The 25,150-nt window shown below is 50.1% G+C and overlaps 1 protein-coding gene across 4 annotated transcripts in view; it reads right to left on the bottom strand.

Annotated features, from left to right (window-relative positions):
• The window catches only part of DHX30 (DExH-box helicase 30), a 35,210-nt gene that overhangs the window by 7,626 nt on the left and 2,434 nt on the right, over positions 1-25,150 (bottom strand). The window contains exons 2-8 of one of the 4 annotated variants that reach the window (XM_066244465.1): positions 24,958-25,055; positions 20,605-20,659; positions 13,269-13,364; positions 12,023-12,051; positions 5,975-6,105; positions 5,242-5,352; positions 185-477 (exon numbers count right to left, since the gene is read on the bottom strand). In XM_066244465.1, coding sequence (XP_066100562.1) covers positions 185-477; positions 5,242-5,352; positions 5,975-6,105; positions 12,023-12,029 — 542 coding nt within the window. In that variant the 5' untranslated portion in view covers positions 12,030-12,051; positions 13,269-13,364; positions 20,605-20,659; positions 24,958-25,055. Of the gene's footprint in view, positions 1-184; positions 478-5,241; positions 5,353-5,974; positions 6,106-8,173; positions 8,418-12,022; positions 12,052-13,268; positions 13,365-20,604; positions 20,660-23,289; positions 23,415-24,957; positions 25,056-25,150 lie in introns of those variants that run through there. The other 3 variants (XM_066244463.1, XM_066244464.1, XM_066244462.1) reach the window with 3 other exon arrangements.

Consider the following 25,150-nt stretch of genomic DNA (forward strand, 5'->3'; position numbering starts at 1 on the left):
CTGCCGCTGTGCAAAGGCCCCGCCACACAGTACAGGGTGGCTGCAGGCTACCCCAGGAGCGCGCACACGTGCCAGGGAATGGCAGCACACAGGTGGGGCCTGCTTCCCCAGAGCGCTCCCAGGGAACCCCCACTCTCGGTCAAGGTGCACCCGACTCCCACGCATCCCCTGCCTCCAGCTGTACCGGAGGGCAGTGTGGGAGTCCTGCTGGGTCATGGACAAGAAGTCAGTGACATCGATGGTCCCCTCTTCTAGCTCTTCCTCCTCATCTTCCTCTTCTTCTCGGCCCAAGGAGCGGGACAGGCCCCCAGGTCCCCCTGGCCGGATGCTCTCAGGGTTCAGCTGCCGCCAGGAAGTGGGTGGCATGGTGGGTTCTGGGCGCCACCAGCTATCAGCTGGAGAGCCAAAGCGGTCGGCGAGCACACGGTATTTGGCTGCATCAAACAGCTCGTTCCGGGGCCCCAGCAGACCCCAGCCCTGTGGGGAGAAGGGCGTGTGAGAGTCCAGAGCACCCCGACACCTCGGCCTGCCTGGAACCTACCCAGTCACACTAGGCCCCCCATGTAGGAGCCGCACTTTCCATTTGTCCACCCGCCTCAGGCCCTACCTAGTCCAGAACCAGGCACAGAGAGAACACTAAAAATGTCTAGCTTTTCTTAAAAACAAACAAGAAACAACAAAAAAAATCCTCCTTGGATTCATTAAAAAAAAAATCTAGCTTTAACAGAAGAAAATGACAAGGGAGTTGCTTATACTTATTGGACAAAACACAAAAACACAACCCCCAGACCCCACAGGGCAACAGCTACGTTCACTAAGTGATCTGAGAAGCCTCGTGAATACGGCAATTAGGACCGTGTAGCCCACACCACAGAAGAGATATCCCTTCTGACACAAGAACCCTCCACTCCACGAGAAAGCTCGGAGGACCCAGTCCCCCACTGCGGTGAGAAGCCGAGCGGGCGCCCGCGTCGCCAGGCTGGCGGGAACCGGGCTGCCGCGACTGGTGCTTGCTGCAGGAGACGCCTGCGCTGCCAACACTCTCCAGAAAAAAGCAGTGTTTGTAAAGCCATTTATACAAAAATAATACTATACAAATGTATTATAGCATCACTGGTCTCTAGAGAAAATACCAAACGGAACATATATTGACTCTCTAGCACGTACAAAACAACGTGCTGGCCACCCTGATCTTCACGGTGACGAGACTTGGTCCCTGTCCCCAGGAAGCTCAGAATCAGAGGCAGAACAGAAGTGCAGGCGACCAGGTCTAAGGAACAAAAATGTAAGAAACTAGAACAAGGAGCAGAGTTAAGAATAAAGCATAGGTTCGGGAAAGTGAAGCCGGGAGTGGTGAGACAACACAGGCAAGACACGGGCGGGTCAAGCGGGTTTCTGCTGTTGACGCCACATGAGGGTGGACCGCAGGTGCCAGAGTCCAAGAATCTCTTTACAGTGAGGCTTCAGCTCCATCGGACTCATGACAAGCTGAAGCATGACCACATCCTTCCTTCTTAAAACTCCTCAGGTTTAGCCTGACTGGTGGCGGCACAGTGGACAGTGTTGATCAGGGACTCTGAAGACCCGGGTTCAAAACCCCAAGGTCGCCAGCTTGAGTGTGGGCTCATCTGACTGAGCGCAGGTTCACCAGCTTGAGCATGGAGTCACCAGCTTGAGTGTGGGATCATCAACATGACCCCATGACCCCTGGCTTGAGCCCCAGGTCAATGACTCGGCTGGAGCCCCCCTGGTCAAGGCACATATGAGAAGCAATCAATGAACAACTAAACTGCCATAACTACGAGTTAATGCTTCTCATCTCTCTCCCTTCCTATCTGTCTCTCTCGCTAAAAAAAAAACCCCAAAAATAAAAACTACTCAGGTTTCTGATATAAGTGTAATTTTTAAAATATTCTACTCACAACAGCAATAAAAACCATAAGCTGCCTGACCAGGTGGTGGCACAGTGGATAGAGCGTCGGACTGGGATGCGGAGGACCCAGGTTTGAGAACCCGAGGTCACCAGCTTGAGCGTGGGCTCATCTGGTTTGAGCAAAGCTTACCAGCTTGAACCAAAGGTCACTGGCTCAAGCAAGGAGTCGGTCTGCTGTAGCCCCCCGGTTAAGGCACATATAAGAAAGCAATGGGCCCTGGCCAGTTGGCTCAGTGGTAGAGCATCAGCCTGGCGTGCGGGAGTCCTGGGTTCGATTCTCGGCCAGGGCACACAGGAGAAGCGCCCATCTGCTTCTCCACCCCTCCCCCTCTTCTTCCTCTCTGTCTCTCTTCCCCTCCTGCAGCCAAGGCTCCATTGGAACAAAAGTTGGCCCGGGCACTGAGGATGGCTCTGTGGCCTCTGCCTCAGGTGCTAGAATGGCTTTGGTTGCAACAGAGCGACGCCCCAGATGGGCAGAGCATCGCCCCCTGGTGGGCATGCCGGGTGGATCCTGGTCGGACACATGCGGGAGTCTGTTTGCCTCCCTGTTTCCAACTTCGGAAAAATACAACAACAAAAAAAGAAAGCAATGAATGAACAACTAACGTGCTGCAACAAAGAATTGATGCTTCTCATCTCTCTCCCTTCCTGTCTGTCCCTATCTGTCCCTCTCTCTCTGTCACAAAAAAAAAAAAAAAGGTACAGATGCTTAAAGTACAAATTTTAGCAAAAGATACATGATCTTATGTTCAAGGACACAAAAGCCTAAACCATGAATGTATCAAGATTCTACTCAGTCTTAAGAGTCTTCTTGAGCTTGACAAATTGCTTCCAAAGTGTGTGTAGATGGACAGATACAGAACAGCAGGCCTCGGAGACAGAAGGGAGGGAGCAGAGCAGCCAGTCTGCCCACAGTGGAGTGATCACAGACAGCAAGCCCCCCCCCCCCCCCCCAGCCAGCAGGACAGGCCTGTTTCAGTCCTCGCTCCCTGTTGTTCCTGGTGAGGACCCTGCGATGCCCCTCTTGCTTGCTGCTGTTCCCTCCATGGAACTCACCCCAATCTGTTTCCCTTCCCGAGCTCCTATGGGGGCTCACACTTCACCAACCCCTCCTCCTCCCTCTTCCTACCTGACCAGCCACTATCTTTTCTACCTTTAAAACACTCCTTGAAGTAGTGGTTCTCAATAAATATGTATTTTCCGATGGCTTTAGGCAACCCCTGTGTTTTGGTCTTTCGACCCCCGCCGGGGTTGCGACCCACAGGTTGAGAACCGCTGTCTTAAAGAAACCTGTAACTGCTGCAGCTACTGGCATCCTGGCCTGACCTTCTCTCTGTTCCTGACCAATCCTATTTCTGTTGGTGACTCTTCCTAAAGGCAAATGTGGCCATATCATTCTATCAATTAACACCAGTCAGCAGACCCAGCATCCACAGGATCAAATCAAAATTTCTAAATTCCGACCTGTGACATTAAGGCGTGGTGTTCCGGTGCATGCCCACCCGTCTACACCACAGCCAGTTCTGAGGACCCACATCCACCCTCTCTCAGTTGCTCACATACACAGGGGTCTTACGCCTCTGGGCCCAGTGTCTGGACTGCCCTGGTCCCTGGCAAACTTCTACACGAATAGCGTGCGTTCCAGTCAGGAGGCCGAGTACACATCTTTCCCCCGGGGCCTTCCCTCTGCGCAGCTCGGAGGGCACTCAGCTACCTCTGTGCTGCCAGGGCCTCACACCAAGCCTGAGGGCAATGCTTAATGAACACATCTGGCTGGGGAAGGGAAGAGAGCTGAGGAACTGTGGGCACAGGTCAAGGAATACCAGGGCTATGAAGTCCAGAATATATAAAGAACTCCTATAACTCAACCACAAAAATATCCAAACAACTTGGTTAAACAGTGGGCAAAGGACTTGACATTTCTCCAAAGAACATAAACAAATGGCCACCTAGCACATGGGAAGATGCTCAAGATCATTAGTCATTAGGAAATACAAATCCAAGCACAATGAGATACCACCTCACAACCATTGTGATGAACACTTACAAAAAAAGAAACAAGAAATGAGTGCTGATACAATGTGGAGAAACCGGCACCTTGTACACTGCTGGTGAGAACGTAGAAAGGGGCAGCCGCTGTGGAAAACCAGTATGGCAGTTTCTCAAAAAATTACAAATGAAATTACCATACGATCCAGCAGGTCCACTTCTGGGAACTGAAAGCAGAGTCTCAAAGACCTACTTGTACGTCTATACTCAAAGCACCATTATTCACAATAGCCACAAGGTATAAGCGACCTAAGTGTCCACTGATAGATGAATAAACAAAATGTGGTCTATCCATATAATGGAATACTATTCAGCCTTAAAGAGGAGGGAATCCTAACACATGCTACCACAGGGTTGAACGTTAACAACATTGTGCTAAGTAAAACAGGTCAATCACAAAAATCCTAGAGATTAGTTATGCAGCAGCGGGACTGTGCTTAATACTACTGACATGTACACTAAAAAATGGTTAAGACGGTAAATTTTAAATCTTGTGTAATTTTACCACAATTAAAAATACAAACAAAGAAAGACTGTGAGATGTCTGGCCTGTGGTGGCGCAGTGGATAAAGCATCGACCTGGATCACTGAGACTGCCAGTTCAAAGCCCTGGTTTGCCCTGTCAAGGCCCATACGAGAAAGAACTATGAGTTGATGCTTCCTGCTTCCCCCCACTCCTCTTTCTAAAAAAAAATCAATAGATAAAAATCTTAAAAAAATAAATAGCAAATGATTTGACCCTATGATCCAAAGGAAAAAAAAAGCTAGGAGTTAATGTAGGCTATGGAACAGAGAAATGGCTGTGGAGAAGTGTGATCATGACTTGCGGCACAGAGGCTGGGTTTAAAAGGCCTTCACACATCCAGGTAGGGAAGAATTACTTCCTAAACTCGCCACCATTGAAAGTACCCCATGTCCAACCACTGGGAAGTGAAAGATGCGACCTCCAGGCTTCCACTGCAAGTAAGTAAGAGATCTATTTGGTGGGAAAAGAAAAACAGAAACCGCAGTGGAAGCATATCCAGGGAGCTGCACGTAGTGTGTTTTTCATACAGGGGTCCTGAGAGTTAGTAACTACAGTGGGGAGAAATCTATTTCCTAGGTGGTCAGGCAGCAGGACGGCAACCACGAGGTGGGCAGGACTCAGTACAGGTGCGTGGTGAGCACCCTGTCCACTTCTACCTGAACGACCATCAGAGGAAGGGGCAAGCAGCTTCCCAGGAGGGAGGTCGGCATGGCTTTCACTAGGGGAGGGTCACCTTGAACAGCTGGCACGCCGCGGCGGCGGCCTGCCGCTCAGCATCGATCTTCTTGCTGCCATAGCCTTCCACCTCCACGCTCTTGGGCCACTTTATGTGGAGGGTGACTTTCTGAGGAAGAGAAGAAAGGATCAGGACCATTGCCTCTCCAGACTGCAAAGTCGCTGCACGTCTCAGGGAGAACCGAGAGCACAGCCACGGACCGCCCGGCAGCAGAGCTGAGCGCAGGGCATGACCACCCTACCACTAACTGCGCAGGGCTCTGACTCTCCCATCCGCACGCCATTCGCCCCACCTCACGTTGCTTTGCTTCTTCAAAGGGCCATGCGCTAGCCAGAGAGCAAGGTGGAACCCATCTTTAATGTTAAAAATCTTCATGCAGAATGGTTTGCCTGCAGGCTTCAGTGGGTCCCAGGGCCTACAAGACTCTAGGAGCAGGAATTCCATCATCAATCCTAACCCTCCGTAGTCACAGTTAGTGGATGGGAGTCTAAAACCAGGCATCAGTGCAGAGGCCTGTGTTATACAAGATGAGAACTCCTCACCTCACCTGCCCTGTGTTCCCATTCCCCAATCCAGGCTCTTTTTCAAACCTAGCTTTGCTCTGAGATTGTCTCCTGCCAGTTTTCAATGAAGAAACGGCCTCTTTGACAAAGAAATCTGAGGGAGAAAAGGACAGCCTGTCTCCATCCTGAGAGTCAGACCGACACATCCTGCGCCGCCAGTAAGTTACCTTTTTCTTCGGTCCATTTGTGTGCACGTAGACCAGTTTGTCTTTTGCATGTGAAATGCCAAGGGCTCTTCCAATCACACTGTTGAGAAGGTTTTTGGGCTGTGGGAACTCTTTTAATAGGTCCCTAGAAGCTAAGAAAATAAGAAAAGCATTATAGCCATTCTTTTTCTTTAAAAAATTCCATGGGATGTGTATCAGGGCAACGGCTATTTACTGAGGATGCTGGCTCGTGACCCAAACTACCCAGGAGCATCTTAGAAAAGGAAGGAGGATTGGCTTCAGGGTTTACCAGGGAGAGTGGAGGCAGACCCACTTGCACAACCATCTCCTGAAGGAGAGGTGCCAATGACACACACCACAGAGAGGAACCAGCCAGCATCCTCTTCCCACCCATGCTCCTGATCTAACACATCAGCTACAGAAGTCTAGATGGCAACAAAGCCCTGTTCCGATGTTTGGAAGAAGGCACTAAACAAAAACAAAACAAAACAAATCCACCACACACACAAACTGGAGATCAAGACGATGCAAGGCCCCACCTAAAATAACAAACTATAGAAATGATCCCTGAAAGTATAGTCTTCCCACCTAAAATAAAAAGGGAGGATTGACCCCAGAGTCTTGACAACCCAGCTTTTAACTGTACCTCAGCACCCTGCAGAAAGCCTCCCTACAGTCAGATTATGTGTAGGGACACTGATCAAAGACCTCTGTAGCTGAGACACAGGCATGAGGTATTCCTTCCTCAAGTTCACCGGGGTCAAGTGGTGGCAGGAGAAATCACACACCTTTGAGAAGTACCTCACTTTTTTTACTTGGATCAATCTGAGAGCACAGATGAGTAAGATGTCCACCTAGAGGGAGCCTGTGTCAGACACAGGGCTTAGCCAGACCATAAAGAAGCCTGCTGGGAGCTGCTAAAAATAGAAGGGCCCCAAAGCATGAGAGTAGCCCTTAAGAAACCCACAGAGACCAGCGGAGGAGGTGGGAAGCCTTTTCCTTCTCCACTCGGCATCTGGCATTATATTGAACTTTAAAACAGCTCCAAAAAAGAACTTTGTAGGGGGTACATATAACACATGTGCACCTGCATGAATCAACCATAAATCACCTGGGGAGCTTTATCATATCTCTGGACAGACACCCTGATACCTACAGGGCACTTAAGAATGATGGTGATGTTGGGGAAGGTTCTGTACTTTGAAAAAGCTCTTCCAAGAGTTCTGATGTAACCCTGCTGCCTGGGTTGAGACCGCTTCCTTGGGGCAAACTCCTGTGTCAACTGGCCAAGAGGGAGGATTTGTCTGGCTCTGGCTCCTTCTTAAATGGTAACATGTAAAGCAACCAAGAATCAAGTGGTCAAAAAACAGTACTATCTAAAAAAAAAAAAAAAAAAAAAAAGGTACTATCTAAGTAGACCAAAAGGTTTGATTCCATAGAGGGACTCAAACATTAAGCAGCCCGCAAGACCCACAGGTATAAAATGGTGGCAGTGGATAAAGGATCAATCGACCTGGAATGCTGAGATCTTTGGTTCAAAACCCCAGGCTTGCCTGGTCAAGTCACATATGAGAAGTAACTACTACAAGTTGATGCTTCCCACTCCTCCCCACCCTTTCTCTCTTTTTCTCCTCTAAAATCAATTTTTAAAAAAAGTAAACAGATGTGCACTGGTGCCCCTCCAGCACTACAGGGCAGACAGAGGCCAGCCTTATCCACCCTTGATGGACAGGGATGCTCTCACCATTTTCAATCCCTGCACTTTTCAGAAGGCACAGTGCTGGGGTCCGTTAGAGCAATTACTCTGTCTCTACTTGAGAGCCTGAATTCCCAGGTGTATTTTGGGCTCTTTCTCACACTGCTGAGGGTTGTGCTTACCCTTGATGCTCTAACCCGTTGACCACCTATCCTGGCAGGATTGGGACGTTTCCCTGTTTTTCCCCTCTCCCTCGAGGTCCCGCAGCTCTCACCTGTTCTTGCCAGGTACAGGTGCACGAGTCCCATAACCTGGGCGCTCGGGATCCATTTGGGTCTCTATACCACACTGAGCTTCACAACAGCAGCGTGAGGCCCGCCAGCGGGTGGCGGTCTCTGCCACTACGGGAGAGGGAGCCCAGCCCGCCAGGCCCGCGCCCCTAGCTCTGCCATCGCCAGGAGTCAAGGGCATCCCGGCCCGGCCGCCCTCGCCACTGCCCTCACCGTTCACCATGCTTCCGTCGCCTTCCCCGGGCCCGCAGGCGGCCACCCCTGTCTCGGCCTCGGCGGCTTCCTTGGCGCAGTCGGGGCGGGCGCAGCCTGATGAGAAGCCGCGCGAGCGTGCTTGTCGCCCGGTGCCACGGGGAACGGGCAGCCGCAGGCGCGGAGAGACGCCGGCGGCTAGCACCATGAACCTCCTGGCGGCCGCCATCGCGCTCCCGCCGGCCCCCGCGGCCCCGGAGCCGGGCCGGGACGGCGCCGAAGGGCGGGAGCGGCAGCCCGTGCGCCCTCTGCCGGACAGGCGGACCCGGCGCCGAGACCGCCTCCCACGGCTGGGGGAGGGGGGCGGGGCGGGGGCGCCAGCGCCTGGGGCTCCAGTCAGGCCGTGGAGCCGGGGCTCAGACCCTGCCGAGATCACTCCCACTGTCTTGCCGTGGGAATTTGAGGCAGGAAGAGGTACTGAGATGTTCTGGGAAATGGTGCGGGCCTTAGCTCAATACTCATCCAAGGGAATGAAGAAGTTCCCTCCCAGTCCTACCCATCCCTTGTAAGTCCCTCTCCTTACTGGCTTGCTCTCCCGGTCGGGAAAACCTCTTGAACATAAGCAGACCACATTTATTCCAGGGCTGGAGTCAGAAGTGAAAAGTACCCGACTTAGGCACTGTGCCCAGAGCCGAGCTGGTCCAGCAGCAAGTCCGCCCTCCCCTGCTTGTTTGAAAGCCAGATAGGATTCTGTTTCCAAACTACTATGCCTGGGTTCTCGCCAGGCTCCTTCCTCTTCTACCTGTCATGGCGCTGAGGAGCAGGGCACTGGGTCAGCTGGGAATCAGACTGAATCCACAGGTGGGGGCAGGGACACGACAGCAAGGGGGCCTCCATCACTTAGAAGAATGTCTTGGTCAGAGGCTGGCAAGTGTAGTCGGGAGTAAGCTGAGAGGGAGGGTTTTGTTTGCTTGTTTTTAAACTCTACATAGGACACTGGTGAACCCCTGGAGAGTTTATTAAAATATGCTAGGAGCCACCCCCAGTTTCCTAGTCATTAGGTCATCAGGTCTGGAGTGGGGCCTGAGAACCTTCAGCTTTAACTCTTAAACAAGTTCCCAACACTGAGAACTGCTGGCCTATGGCAAGAACATGGGATTTGGGGGCTAAGCCCAAGTGGGCTTAGTCCCAACGCTACCACTTGCCAGTTGCGAACCTTGGGCAATGTCACCAATTAGGAAAATCAGGACAAACTCGCTGTACCCATTGCTGGCTGTGGTTAAGATATGGCGAGGCTATCTGGAAGGCAGCTCAGCAGAGTGCCCTCTGAGAAGACCGTGCCCTCCGAGGTCTGAGACAACAGCAGACAGGTCCCTTAGGGACAGAACCAGGCAGAATGGGGCAACGTCAGCTCCTGCTCCTCCACTCCCTCCTCAGCGGGCATGCACCAGGAAAGAGGCAGAAGGAAAGGCAACCTTGGCAGCAATAATCTGACCTCACCAGGGGACACCACAAGCGGTGTGTGTCCCCCCAAAATCATCCACATTGGGATGGCAAAGTCCTTGGGCACAACATGATTCTACAATGGCTCTGAATGTGGCCAAGTGGCACTTTAATTTACCAAGTGAGGCATCCACCCAGCTTCAGGAGTGGTTTTCAAGGGTCATTAGCAGCCCAAATTCCCTCAAAAGAATCCAGAAGCTTACCAATCGGCTAGTGTTAGCAGGGGCTGAGGCCAGAGTTTGAAAACTGTGGTGTCTGAAAGCTGAAGGAGACGACAGCCAACACAGAAGGACCCCATCTGGAAAGCGGGGCCTAGGCCCATCACAGCACTTCCGAACCCGACTGCAGCCTCTGCTCGACACAGCCGCTTAGCAGGCTGAGGTGGACATGCTAGGCTTTCATGGATCTGCTTTCAAAGGGGCCAAAGTGGAGGGACTGGCCATGAGCTGTTCATCGTTCAAGCTGGATAACAGGTACGTGGTGGTTCCTCGTACTATTTTCTCTATTTCAAAAAATGTATTTCAAACAGGTGTTTGAATTTTTTTTTTTTTTTAAAGCATCAAGTGAGGCCAACCAACTTGTTGGAGCTCCCTGTTCCCTTTTCCTATTTCACTTACTTCATCTGGGCTCTAACAGCTGGTGTCACCTTGAGCTAATACTTCATGTCTGTAAGTATACCTCTGTCTCTTGTAAAATGAGGACGACTCAGACCAGCTCTCGGAACCCTTCTGCTTCTGCGATCTCCCCCTTGGTCTAGAACAGGGGTTGCCTAGCAATAGCCTGATGATCAAATCCACCCACTGCCTCTTTTTATAAGTAAATTTTTATTGGAGTATAGGCACGCTCATTTCTTTGTGTTTTTCTGTTACCACTTTAACATTATAATGGCATGGTTAATAGCTGCAAAAGAAACCGTATGGCTTGCAGAGCCTAGAATATTTACTCTCTGATCCTTAAAAGAAAGTTTGCCAAATCCTGCTTTGGGACCTGAAAGAAAGAGGACCTAGTGCAGCCCCCCTCCTTCCCACCGACATTGAGCCTCCTCCTCTACTCCATTCTCTGGGGAGAGAGTATGGACTCCTCTGCCTGGGAAAAAGAAGGAAAGTTCTGAAAAGAGAAAGGGTACTGGCTCAGAGATCTCTCTCCATTCACTTCTGGATCAACTGTATCACCTGGTACTAAAGTGCTAGCAGCAGGGAACTAAGGTGCAGAGGGTCCGCCGATACACAGGAGAGACACAGGACGATGTTTTAGGACCCTGAACTCTGGAGGCCCTGGGAAACAGGAAGAAGCCCAAGATAGTCCAGACTCTGGGCAGACCAGAGAATTTCTGGAGGGGAAGTGAGAGGGACACGGCACCTGAAGAAAGCAGGGGTCTTGGCCACGCCTACCAACTGACTCAGCCAGAGTTAGATATTTTATGGATGGTCAAAATGGCAAGAAATGGTCCATTTGGTTGTCAACAAGAAAGGTAAGGGAAATGACAGGGGCTGGGTGGGCACCCGGACCACCCTACCCATCCTCCTGGCTTTCCCTTTCACTATGTAAGGTGCAAAGTCCCTTGAGGGAAACCGCCACACAAGAGGAGGGACACATCTGTCTGAGAGAACGGACAGGAAGGACCAGTCCTGTGGTATTACTAGCCCATGCTGCTTTCTAGTGTTCTACGTCTGGGAGCGGGGTGGGTGGAAAAGATCTGCAGTGGAGGCTTAAAGGTTTCTTAGTTTATTCACCCTTTCCCTTGGAAAGAGGCCTTGGTCAGAGGTTGGCAGTAGAGTGGGGGGAGATTGGGAAAGGTGATAATTTTTTCAATTCCAAAATTGACTGATAGGTTCTGTAATCTAGTCAAGTGGGCACGGTTTTCTGAGCGCTGCTTTCCTATCTGAACACCAGAGAGACCGTTTCTGCCACATACTTCCTTCGTGAAAGCAAAGGCCCCAGCGCAGCCTTTGGGGAATGAGACAACATGAAAGAAAGTCCCACGTTAAATGTGGTCTAAGAAGTCTGTTGCTCCTGAGATGAAGAAACAGACAAGAACCCTTTCTGGCTTAAAAGAAAGAGTGAAAGTAAGACAGAGAGACAGAGATGGAGAAGGCACGGAGGGAGGGAGAGAAGGCAGAGATGCACACACCCACAGATGCCTTCTGGAGGCGCAGCTGTGAGGCAGTTGGGCTCAGGGCCGATGGCCTCTGGGGAAGACACTGGGGCCTTCAGGCCGCCCAGGGGAGCAGCTGTCCCTCCCAGGGCAGTGAGCTTCTCCCCTGCATGTGCTCAAGGAGGCACTGCCTGCCCGTGCGGCCTGGTTCATCCCAACTAGCCATCTTTATGCTTAACCAAAGCACATCTGACATTCTCAGAGCCACTCACCTGCCATGTTGGAAATGTTAACGTTCAGCCTTTTCGAGTTACAGGGCATTTTAAGAAAGAAAAAAAAAAAGGGCAATCAACTCTTGTTTTGGCAATGGTAGGGGGTGGCATTTCTTTAATACCTAAGTCAAATGGTCAGAGGGGCCGGAAGTACGTATTTCGACACCACTGTCCTTAGGACTCCTGCAGCAGGAGGGCAGGCAGTGCAAACCACTCGGGGCCGTGGTAGCCGTGAGTGCTGCAAAAACTGAAGTGTTTTGTGTCCCCGCACCCTTCCTGTGCTCTTAACCTTCAAAGCACTTTACAGACAGACCCTAAAGGTACATGCTGTCTCCACAGGCTGCAAAGACTCCATGACCTGAAATGGTATTCTTCCGCTAGGCAACTGGGGATGGGTGTGAAGACGTAGCCAATGGGGTGAGAATGGCAGCTGTCGGAAGAAAGAGGCCCAGGAGCACTAGTCCTAGCAGACCTGGAAAAGAGCTAAGTCTGAGGCAAGAAAGGAGATGCTTCTGGGAGGGGTGCCTCCCTGGGTCCCATTACTAGGCCTGTCCCTGGGTATCAGTGGGACCTGAGTGTCACTGTCCGGGGCTCTGACAATCTCCCCAGTCAAAACGAGAGCCTACCTTGCCAAATGGACTGAGGCAGATTTTCATGTCAGTAAAGTGCTTTGAGGTGCTGGGAGAATGATCTGCCTGGCATCCCCAGAGCCTCCAGGATGGGTGGCATTAGGCTGAGTCAGGGCTCTCTGCTCTGGCCCTGCTATGAGTGCCCTGCACTGTCTAAGCCACCTGCATCAGGGACTGCCTAGAAGAGCCAAACCCTACGGCTTCTCCACACTGCTGCTCAGCATCCAGACCGGGCCTAGGCTGAGTCAGGGCTCTCTGCTCTAGCCCTGCTATGAGTGCCTTGCACTGTCTAAGCCACCTGCGTCAGGGACTGCCTAGAAGAGCCAAACCCTACGGCTTCTCCATGCTGCTGCTCAGCATCCAGACCGGGCCCAGGCTTCAGTCCTCCGCATACGGCGAGGCTCGATGACACTGTATGCTCAGCCACGTGGCCAAGGATCATGAACTAATCCAACCTCTCCCATGCTCTGACCCTGAGGGCTCCAACTGCTCTGCTAACCCCACTCCTCCTCACACACTTCCCAGAGGCCCCCGGTCCTGGCCCCGGGCTCCCACCGTGGCCCACCTCCCCGCAGATCCCGGACCAAGCTGGCGCTGGAGGCAAGGCCCCCCCTTACCTCGAGAGATGGTCCCTCCAGGGGCAGGGTTGACACACATGGGTGGAAGGCGGGGTGGGGGAAGTTTGCACTGACGCTGCCTGTGCTGGGCCCGATCTGGGGAAAGAGAGAGGGCGTCAGGGCGGTATGTTCTCACCCCTCCATTATAGACCCCTGGACCGACTCACCCCAGAGCGTCTGTGAGTTCTGGGCAGCAGGACTGCTGGGTGGTATCTGGAGCCAGTCACAGGCTCTCAGAAACAGTGTCACCAGTGCCACGTAGAAAAAAGGAGCTGTCTTTTATAGATGTGATGCATGATAGCCTTGTAGCGATCCCTCCTGGCCCTCAAAGCCGCCCTCAGACCCTCCCTGTTCCCTGAGCCACCCTCTATGAGTTTAACGGCCACTCCTGTACTTCTCTCTAGTCTGAGTTGTGAGGATGAGACAGGACAACAGCTGAAAACCAAGAAGCCACGGTACCATGGAAATCGTCTGGGTGCTCCCTCCACTACGGTAGTTATCCCCTGTATCTGCTGCGGGTTCCCCAGGTGGCCACTTTGGTCACCAGATCTCAAATTAGTTTCCCTCCAAGAACTGGGCAAGAGAAGCCAGCTGACTGTTGGGATCCTCCCTGACAGCAGCCACCAGATCCACACTTACCAGCCTCCTCCCTCTTTCTAAAAGTTAATGGTTTGCCATTCCAAATATCTCCATTCATTTGGAGACTAAATACACTTATCAAGTGACCTTAGAGTACATTTTAAGAAGTTCCAAAAAATTTGATATACATGACCTAAAATTAAGATCCCCCCACTGAGCCTCTACAAGAAAGAAGGACTGGAGGACTTTAAAACCCCTAAATGGGTGCGGACCAGTGGTGGCGCAGTGATAAAGTGTCAACCTGGAAACACTGAGGTTGCCAGTTCAAAACCCTGGGCTTGCCTGGTCAAGGCACATATGGGAGTTGATAATTCCGGCTTCTCCCTCCTCCTCTCTCCCTCCCTCTCCCTCTCCCTCTCCCTCTCTCTCTCTCTCTCTCTCTCTCTCTCTCTCTCCTCTCTAAAATGAATAAATGAAAAAATCTTTAAAAAAACCCAACCCTAAATAGTGGACTGACCAGGCGGTGGTGCAGTGGATAGTGTCGGACTAGGATGCAGAGGACCCAGGTTCGAAACCCTGAGGTCATCAGCTTGAGCGTGGGCTCACCAGCTTGAGCACAGGGTCGCTGGCTTAAGCGTGGGATCATAGATATGACCCCATGGTTGCTGGCTTCAGCAAGGGGTCACTGGCTCTGCTGTAGCTCCCTGGTCAAGGCACATATGAGAAAGCAATCAATGAACAACTAAGGTGCCGCAACAAAGAATTGATGCTTCTCATCTCTCTCCCTTCCTGTCTGTCCCTATCTGTCCCTCTGTCTCTTTATCTCTGTAAAAATAAAATAAATAAATAAATATATATATATATATATAAATAAAATAAAACCCCTAACTGGTGAAAACGTCAGAGACTCGCTGGTCTGGGCGAAGGTGCAGGAGCCCCTTGCTCTCTTTCCCCGCTGGTTCTGCTTTAACGGATGAGCCAGGGGAGGAGAAAGAACACACTGCCCTACACACCAGAGCACAGCCCATCCTGCTATAATGATGCCCCTTTCTGTAATGCAGATTAGCTCCCCAAAGTTGGCACGTACGGCGATGAAACCAGGAAAACGTAAGAACCCTGGTGCAAGTGTTTTTCTAAGGCAAGGGTACTGAAAAAGTAGTAAATGCATAATTTTCTGCAGGAAAAGTAAAAGCCCTTTCAGCCATATTTTCAAATATTAAAATGGAGTGCCTATAGAGAATTAAGGGGGTAGATACAGGGGTGTTCACCATACAATTCTCTCAACATTTCGGTATTTTTGAAACTTTTCATAATAAAATGCTGAGGGAAAGAGCAAGTCTGTGCCCTCAGGCCCCCCCACACTCCCAGCGGCCTCGCCAGCTCCGAGCTCCACGCTGCCTGAGCGTCCGCAGCCACCGCCGGCTCTGGTCTCATTGGAACGCACTGAGCTGCCGGCCTCAGTGGTCCAGAGCATTTTCCCGGCACCAACGAGCGCTTGAGTCCCGCTCTGGTCATAAAGTGGTGGTGGTTGTATTGCCTCAACACTGTCCTGCCCACAGGCCCCCTTGAAGTGTTACAGGTGTGAGATGTTTGTGGGCGCACAAGCAGGGGGACAGCAGAAATGCCTGCAGGCTGCTCTGGGACAGAGTGTCCAGGCCCACGGCTTGTCTGGGAACTAATTTCAGCTCTGAGTCTGAGGTTGGAATGACCAGCTCAGCCTCTCCACTCCTGGTTGCAGGGGGTCCTTACTCATATCCAGGGACGCTAGATTGCAGAGAAAAAAATGATTTGATGATTATTATCTCATTAAGGAGTTTCAGTAATTGTGGCAAAGTTGTTATAATCCCAAAACTGAGCCCTCTTCTGACCATTGTTGATCCAGTGTTTTTTTGTACTGCCTGTAAAAAAGACTCAGCTTGCAGTGTGTGGCCTGATTCTAATGGCATTAGAGCCGAAAGACAAGAAATCTGTGTCAAAATGCTGGCAAAGGCGATAACAGGTCACTTTGCAGGCACACAAGCTCTAGCTGGGAGGTGTTAGCAGCTTGGTGAAATTACACAATGGGAAAGGCAGTTGCCGCGGGGAACTGCTGTGGCCATCGGCATCAGCACCATCCCATGGTTCAGCCCACTGAGCCCAGAAGCCAGACCAAGCACCAGGCAGCGTCTCTGAGACAGCTCTGCAGCCCGGGTCCTCACGCAGCAGATGCTCTCGGTCGGGCAGCCGGACAGCACAGCGCACACTGAGGCCCGGCTGTCCCTCTCCAGCAAAACATCAGCTACAGCCTGCACCCAAATAGATCAAGCCAGCCACATTCAAGGACCTGCCGACCCAAGACTAGGGGCAAGGGACAGACCACAGCCAAGTGCTTTTCCTATATCCTCTCTAATCTTCACTGTACTCCTGAAGATGGGGGCTGGGAAACAGGATCAGATCAGTGAACACCTAGTGCTGGTGGGATCACATTCGAACCCCAGCCCGTCTGACCCGAGAGTCCGGGCTCACACCGCATTACACTTCCTTTCAAGATTCCTGACAAGGCCCTGGCCGGTTGGCTCAGTGGTAGAGCATCGGCCTGGCGTGCGGGAGTCCCGGGTTCGATTCCCGGCCAGGGCACACAGGAGAAGCGCCTATCTGCTTCTCCACCCCTCCCCATCTCCTTCCTCTCTGTCTCTCTCTTCCCCTCCCGCAGCCAAGGCTCCATTGGAGCAAAGTTGGCCCGGGCGCTGAGGATGGCTCTGTGGCCTCTGCCTCAGGCGCTAGAATGGCTCTGATTGTGGCAGAGCGACGCCCCAAGATGAGCAGAGCATCACCCCCTGGTGGGCATGCCGGGTGGATCCCGGTCGGGCGCATGCGGGAGTCTGTCTGACTACCTCCCCATTTTCACTTTGGAAAAATACAAAAAAAAAAAAAAAAAAAAAAAAACCTCAATGAGAGATAAAGAATAATCCTATATAACAATGAAAGTGTCACAAGGCCACACATGACCAATTGCTGAGGTCATGATGCAAACCGCAGTGATACCAGCATTCAGAAGACAAGAGAGGGCATTCAGCCTTATAGTCAGGTAACCATGGAAAGATAGGTTTGTCTGAAGCAGATATTCAAGGCAGTAAGTCTTTCAGATTAATGGGTTTCCCTGAAATACCCCCAAGCATGCAATGGTTGTTGGTAAGAACACAACACTTACCTGTGTGAAGGCAGGGCATCAAAGGGGACAGTACGAAGTCCCAAAGCTACTTAATTACTACCACAGATTGCGAGTTCACCAGGTGTCAGGCCCTGTTCTAAGCTCTTTATGTGTATTAGCTCATCTGATTCTTGGAACAATCCTATGATGTGGCCCACTTAAATGGTGAGGAAATGAAGGCAGAGGCACTGTCACCTGCTCGGGGTGCTCCTGACTGTGGAGGCAGAGGGGCAGAACTGTGACCGTGAACAGGTATCTGGGTCCAGAACTTTCGCTCAGTGAGGCTGCGCTGCCTCCCACAAAACACTGCTAACGATGTCACCCTGAGGGAAAGCCACTCAAACAAGTCAGTCCCCAGCCTAGAAAGTAAAATAACAAATGCCATAAAGGAATTTTGCCCTCAACTCTCTCACCTGGTACCAACTCCCTATTATACCAGAGTTAAAAAAAACCACAGGAAAAAGGACCATGATTTTATTGGGCCTCCATCTCTACAGAATCTGTGCTATTAAGTCAGACACACTCCCACCACGAGAGAACCTATTTCCTTCCAACTTTGAAATATGGACAAAGCCCACTGGTTAGTAAGTAAGCACAAGGCAAAGAAGTGTGCTCAATTTTTAGCTCAAAATGTGCTGTCCGCCTGACTTGTGGTGGCGCAGTGGATAAAGCGTTAACCTGGAAACACTGAGGTTGCCGGTTCAAAACCCTGGGCTTGCCGGTTCAAGGTGCATATGGGAGTTGATGCTTCCTGCTCCTCCCCCCTTCTCTCTCTCTCTCTTTCCTCTCTATAATGAATAAATAAAATCTAAAAAAAAAAAAAAAATGTGCTGTCCACACCAATCTCAAGTTCAACTTTTTGGACACAGTTAACCCACAACACCAGGAAAATAGAGATGACTCTTCATGCAGGATGAAAACAAACGGAGTGGCTGCAGAGAAGGAGGCAGGAGAGGCTGCTGTGAGCCCTGGTACAGCCAGCCCTCCCGGCTCCATTCGGTGGCTCCACGGGGCACCGCCTGGCCAAGGTCTCCCAGGCCTCGAGGAACATACCTTGGAGAGCAGATACAACTGCACGGACCTCTTTAATCAGCAGTTATGGAAGGACTCTTACAGTTCTCATTTATTTGTAAAATATGCTCAGACAGGAGTCTCACAGTCAGCTTCAAAAGAGGCAACAGGCCTTTACTCTTTATTCCCTTATAGGAAAAAGTTATGCAACTGTCTAAGACAGTGGTGGTCAACCTGGTCCCTACCACCCACTAGTGGGTGTTCCAGCTTTCATGGTGGGCGGTAGCGGAGCAACCAAAGAATAAATAAAGATAGATTTAACTATAGTAAGTTATTTTATAAAGATTTATTCTGCCAAACATAGCGAAAATCCGACATAAAGGACTTGGTAAGTAATTATTAGTATAGGCTTTAACTTGCTGTAACTCTGCTTTATAAATTTTATAAAGTAAAGTTACTTCCCTACTTTATAAATCACTATTACTATTACTGTGGTGGGCGGTTAAAAAATTTTACTACTAACAGAGATACAAAATTGGGCGGTAGAGCCTGACCTGTGGTGGCGCAGTGGATAAAGCGTCGACCTGGAAATGCTGAGGTTGCTGGTTCGAAACCCTGGGCTTGCCTGGTCAGGGCACATATGGGAGTTGATGCTTCCAGCTCTTCCCCCCCTTTTCTCTCCCTGTCTCTCCTCTCTCTTTCTCTCTATCTCTGTCTCTCCCTCTCCTCTCTAAAAATGAATAAAAATAAATTTTAAAAAAGTACCTCTGGCCCTGGCCGGTTGGCTCAGCGGTAGAGCGTCGGCCTAGCGTGTGGAGGACCCGGGTTCGATTCCCGGCCAGGGCACACAGGAGATGCGCCCATTTGCTTCTCCACCCCTCCGCCGAGCTTTCCTCTCTGTCTCTCTCTTCCCCTCCCGCAGCCAAGGCTCCATTGGAGCAAAGATGGCCCAGGCGCTGGGGATGGCTCTGTGGCCTCTGCCTCAGGTGCTAGAGTGGCTCTGGTCGCAACATGGCGACGCCCAGGATGGGCAGAGCATCGCCCCCTGGTGGGTAGAGCGTCACCCCATGGTGGGCGTGCCGGGGGGATCCCGGGCGGGCGCATGCAGGAGTCTGTCTGACTGTCTCTCCCTGTTTCCAGCTTCAGAAAAATGAAAAAAAAAAAAAAAAAAAAAAAATTGTCGGCCTAGCGTGCGGAGGACCCGGGTTCGATTCCCGGCCAGGGCACACAGGAGAAGCGCCCATTTGCTTCTCCACCCCTCCGCCGCGCTTTCCTCTCTGTCTCTCTCTTCCCCTCTTGCAGCCAAGGCTCCATTGGAGCAAAGATGGCCCGGGCGCTGGGGATGGCTCTGTGGCCTCTGCCTCAGGCGCTAGAGTGGCTCTGGTCGCAACATGGCAACGCCCAGGATGGGCAGAGCATCACCCCCTGGTGGGCAGAGCATCGCCCCTGGTGGGCGTGCCGGGTGAATCCCGGTCGGGCGCATGCGGGAGTCTGTCTGACTGTCTCTCCCCGTTTCTAGCTTCAGAAAAATGGAAAAAAAAAAAAATGAAAAAAAAAATAAAAAAATTGGGTGGTAGGTATAAAAAGGTTGACTACCCCTGCTCTAAGACATACAAAGCCCTTGGGGATTTGGCCCGTGAAGTCCTCACCAACTACATCACTTCCGGTAAGCAGCTCTTGCACACTACCCTACAGCCATTGCTTATACCAGTGGTCCCCAACCTTTTTTGGGCCACGGACCGGTTTAATGTCAGAAAATATTTTCACAGACCAGCCTTTAGGGTGGGATGGATAAATGTATCATGTGACTGAGACAAGCGTCAAGAGTGAATCTTAGACAGATGTAATAGAGGAAATCTGGTCATTTTTAAAAAATAAAACATCGTTCAGACTTAAATATAAATAAAACGGAAATAATGTAAGTTATTTCTTCTTTCTCTGTGGACCAGTACCAAATGGCCCAGGGGTTGTGGACCACTGGCTTATACAACCCCTTCACTCCATCTGCTGGAGGGCACTGATTTCAACAGCTCGTATGGCCAGTAAGATAGCAATGACCCGGTCCATTTCTACCAGCGTTTACTGAGGCCCACCATTTGTAAAACACTGCCAGGTACTGTGGATGATAAAACATGCACACAGGCCCTGGCTGCAGGGAGCTTCTAATCTAGTGGTGCAACATTTCATTCATCATATAGACCAAGCTCAAGAAAGTACAGGTATGGTGCTGAGGGAAGTTGGAGAGAAGAGAGGCTGCATTTGGTGGACAGAGTTGAGAAAGGTTCATGGAGGAAATGGTATAAAACACGGGCCTAAGGAAACTGGTAGGATTTCGATAAAGACTGACTATGTGAAAGGGCATTCTGGAGGGCGGCTGGCAAATGTCTACCAAGGCCTGAGCAAGGGATGGCACGAGCACCATGCAAAGGAGGCTGAAGAACACCGGAAGGGGGCTCAAAGAAGTGATCCATGGGACTGGGCACTGGGGAGGGGTCTTCACAGCTGCCCATCACAGGGAGGGAGGGCATGGGGTCACAAGTGCAGGGACATTCTTACCTTTTCTAAATGAGTCCAGGCTGAACATTTCTGGCCAGGAAGGAAAGCTGGAATCCTAAAAGGAGAGACAGCCGAGATGCAATGGTTATATTCCCGGTCCAGGAGCCCACAGACGGCACCGTCCAGAAGATGAGAAAAATGACGCTTTTCACTAAAGAGCCCCAATTGCTGCGTCCCCTCTTAAGGACAGAAGGGCCATCTCCACTCTAGAGTAAGTAGATCTTTGGTTTTTTCTAATTGTCTCTGTCCTAAGCATCCTGAACCCTGTTAGACAGAAGGAAATGCATTTCATCATGAGAGACACAGATTTCCACCTCAGCAGAACAGGTGCAGTTTTCCTGGGACTTCTCGAAGTAAAATTCCACAGGGACCCCTCCCTCAAGCGGCATCAGGAAACAGGACTGATGACTGCCTTAAGGCCAAACTGGTTTACTGGGCTTTCACCAAGCCTCGTTAAACCTCTAGGAATGGGGCTGACAGTATCAAAGACTAACTGTGCAGCGGTTCATAGTAAAAAAACTTTATGAAGGAGTTTCTATGAGATAACAAATGTTAAATTAAAAGTTTAGTTGTTAGCAAAAAAAATGTTGTTGCAGTTTGCTCATTAGTACATTTAACTGAGGAATGTACCTACAAACTTTAAAAACAAGTAACACCTCTGGTTTAACAATTTCATTTAAAACAACAATCTCAGAATCATAGATGGTGCATTAACATTATCAAGCCTTAAGTTAAAAAACATCTGCACAGTACCTCAGCAAATCAAGACAATGTCAATATCTCAGGCAGCTAACGGGGCCTACACTCCTGCCCCTGACTGCTGTTCCCTCGCATTCTCAAATTGTGGGCAGTGGGACGTGGAGGGCTGATCTGGGGCCAAACCTCTCGGGTCCACCACAGGTCTGCCCAGATAACCTCCTTTCCCCAAGAGAGGCTGGAAATTTCAGCCAACAAGATATGGTAGCTCAGAGAGAAAACTTCAATACAATATCAACAATGATTCGATTTCCTTTAAGAAATTACATTCCAGCCTGACCAGGCGGTGGCACAATAGCTAGAGCGTCGGACTGGGATGCAGAGGACCCAGGTTCAAGACCCCGAGGTTGCCAGCTTGAGCGCGGGCTCATCTGGTTTGAGCAAAGCTCACCAGCTTGGACCCAAGGTCGCTGGCTCGAGCAAAGGGTTACTCGGTCTGCTGAAGGCCTGCGGTCAAGGCACATATGAGAAAGCAATCAATGAACAACTAAAGTGTCACAACGAAAAACTGATGATTGATGCTTCTCATCTCTCTCCCTTCCTGTCTGTCTGTCCCTATCTATCCCTCTCTCTGACTCTCTATCTCTGTAAAAAAAAAAAAAAGAAATTACATTCCAAAGATTCCTTCTATCCAAAATAAAAGAAAAAAGGTACAATTAATCTTAAGAAAACTTAAATAGCCTGACCAGGCGGTGGCGCAATGGATAGAGCGTCGGACTGGGATGCAGAAGACCCAGGTTTGAGACCCCGAGGTCGCCAGCTTGAGCAAGGGCTCATCTGGTTTGAGTAAAAGCTCACCAGCTTGAGCCCTACATCCCTGGCTCGAGCAAGGGATTACTCGGTCTGCTGAAGGCCCGCAGTCAAGGTACATTAAAAAAACAAAAAAAGAAAACTTAAATATTATAAAATCTAAAACATCTAAGTGACTATTTAAGAAATAATACTTTCACCCTGGCCAAGTAGCTCAGTTAGTTGGAGTGCTGTTCCAATGCGCCAAGGCTGCGGGTTCTATCTATCTATGGTCAGGGCACATACACGAATCAATCAATGAATGCATGGATGGGTGGAACAACAAATTCATGTTTCTGTCTCTCTATCTCCCTCCCTTCCTCTCTCTCTAACATCAAGCAGTAATGCCCTGGCCAGACAGCTCAGTTGGTTAACAGTGGTCGGCAAACTCATTAGTCAACAGAGCCAAATATCAATAGTACGACTAAAATTTCTTTTGAGAGCCAAATTTTTTAAACTTAAACTATATAGGTAGATATATTTCTTATCGAAGTAGCGCCCACACATGGTAGTTTGTGGAAGAGCCACACTCAAGGGGCCATGTGGCTCACGAGCTGCGGTTTGCCGACCACTGGGTTAGAATGTTGTCCTGATACACAAAGGCTGTGGGTGCAATCCCCAGTCAGGGCCCATATAGGAACAGATTAATAGATTGATGTTTCTGTTTCTCTCTCTCTCACTTCCTCTCTCTCTAAAATCAATAAGTTAATTAAAAATAAATAAAATTTTAAAAAGAAATATTACTTTCTGCCTGACCAGGCGGTGGTGCAGTGGATAGAGCATCGGACTGGGATGTGGAGGACCCAGGTTTGAGACCCCGAGGTCGCCAGCTTGAGCGCGGGCTCATCTGGTTTGAGCAAAAGCCCACCAGCTTGAATTCAAGGTCGCTGGCTCCAGCAAGGGGTTACTCAGTCTGCTGAAAGCCTGCGGTCAAGGCACATATGAGAAAGCAATCAATGAACAACTAAGGTGTTGCAACACGCAATGAAAAAAACTAATGATTGATGCTTCTCATCTCTCTCCGTTCTTGTTTGTCCCTGTCTATCCCTCCCTCTGACTCACTCTCTGTCTCTGTAAAAAAAAAAAAAAAAAAAAGAAATATTACTTTCTTGCTTAAAAAAATTATAATTTGCGCCTGACCTGTGGTGGTGCAGTGGATCAAGCATCAACCTGGAATGCTGAGGTTGCTGGTTCGAAGCCCTGGGCTTGCCCGGTCAAAGAACATATGACAGTGGACGCTTCCTGCTCCTCCCCTCCTCTCTCACTCTCTCTCTTCCCTAAAATGAATAAATTAATAAAAATAATTTAAAAAGGCCCTGGCTGGTTGGCTCAGTGATAGAGCGTCAGCCTGGAGTGCAGGAGTCCCGGGTTCGATTCCCAGCCAGGGCACACAGAAGCACACATCTGCTTCTCCACCCCTCCCTCTCTCCTTCCTCTCTGTCTCTCTCTTCCCCTCCTGCAGCCAAGGCTCCATTGGAGCAAAGTTGGCCCAGGCACTGAGGATGGCTCTGTGGCCTCTGCCTCAGGCACTAGAATGGCTTTGGTTGCAATGGAGCAACACCCCAGATGGGCAGAGCATCACCCCCTGGTGGGCATGCTGGGTGGATCCCGGTTGGGTGCATGCGGGAGTCTGTCTGACTGCCTCCCCGTTTCCAACTTCAGAAAAATACAAATAAATAAATAAATAAATAAATAAAATTATAATTTGTTTATAAATAGACTTTTGGTTTTGCTTTTTATTTTATTTTTTTATTTTAAAGATTTATTGATTTTAGAGAGCAGAAGAGAGAAAGGGGGGAGAAGTGGGAAGTATCAATTCTTGTAGTTGCTTCTTGTATATGCCTTGACCAGGTAAGTCCAGGATTTCGAACCAGCAACCTCAGCGTTCCAGGTCAACGCTTTATCCACTGTGCCACCACAGGTCAGGCAATTTTTTTTTTTTTTTTTTTTTTTTTTTTTTTCATTTTTCTGAAGCTAGAAACAGGGAGAGACAGTCAGACAGACTCCCGCATGCGCCCGACCGGGATTCACCCGGCACGCCCACCAGGGGCGACGCTCTGCCTACCATGGGGCGATGCTCTGCCCATCCTGGGCATCGCCATGTTGCGACCAGAGCCACTCTAGCGCCTGAGGCAGAGGCCACAGAGCCATCCCCAGCGCCCGGGCCATCTTTGCTCCAATGGAGCCTTGGCTGCAGGAGGGGAAGAGAGAGACAGAGAGGGAAAACGCGGCGGAGGGGTGGAGAAGCAAATGGGCGCTTCTCCTGTGTGCCCTGGCCAGGAATCGAACCCGGGTCCTCCGCACGCTAGGCCGACGCTCTACCGCTGAGCCAACAGGCCAGGGCCAGGTCAGGCAATTTTAATTTTTTATTTTAAAAATAATTTTACTGATTGATTTTAGAGAAAGAGAAAGGGAGAGGGAGAGAGAGGAATATAGAGCTATTCCTGTATGCTCTCTGATCAGGGATTAAACCAACAATTTCTTTGCTTTGGGATGATGCACAAACCAACCAAGCTATCTGGCCAGGTCTTGGATCTCCTTTTTAAAAGTCCCCAATCCTTAAATAATTTAGAGATTAAGTAAAATAATATGATGTCAAGTTTTCTTGCTTAATGAAACACACTACTTAACTCCAGGTAGAGTCACTATGGGATGATTAAAAGATAGAGAGCTCCCGTAATGACTAACTAAAAATGACCCTCTTCTTCTAAGACAGTCACAAATAAATTTAATACATGCATTTTGCTTTCCAGTGTGGCTGAACATAAAATCCACGGCTGCTTTGCGTGCATGGCTAAATCAACTCACCTCACAAGAGCAGTGAAAGTCTCAGATTCCGAAGGCTTCTGTGCTGGAGCTGAATTCTCTCCTTGGTATTATTCCTCATCACGAGGCTGGGCCTCCTCCTGGAAGCACAAGGCTGGGTCACTACAGAGATGGCCCCCTCGGGGAAAGGAAGTTGCTCCCCATCATTGAAATTCATTTACTAACTCTGACAACA

Source organism: Saccopteryx bilineata, chromosome 10 (assembly GCF_036850765.1).
Source record: "Saccopteryx bilineata isolate mSacBil1 chromosome 10, mSacBil1_pri_phased_curated, whole genome shotgun sequence".
Taxonomy (NCBI): Eukaryota; Metazoa; Chordata; class Mammalia; order Chiroptera; family Emballonuridae; genus Saccopteryx; species Saccopteryx bilineata.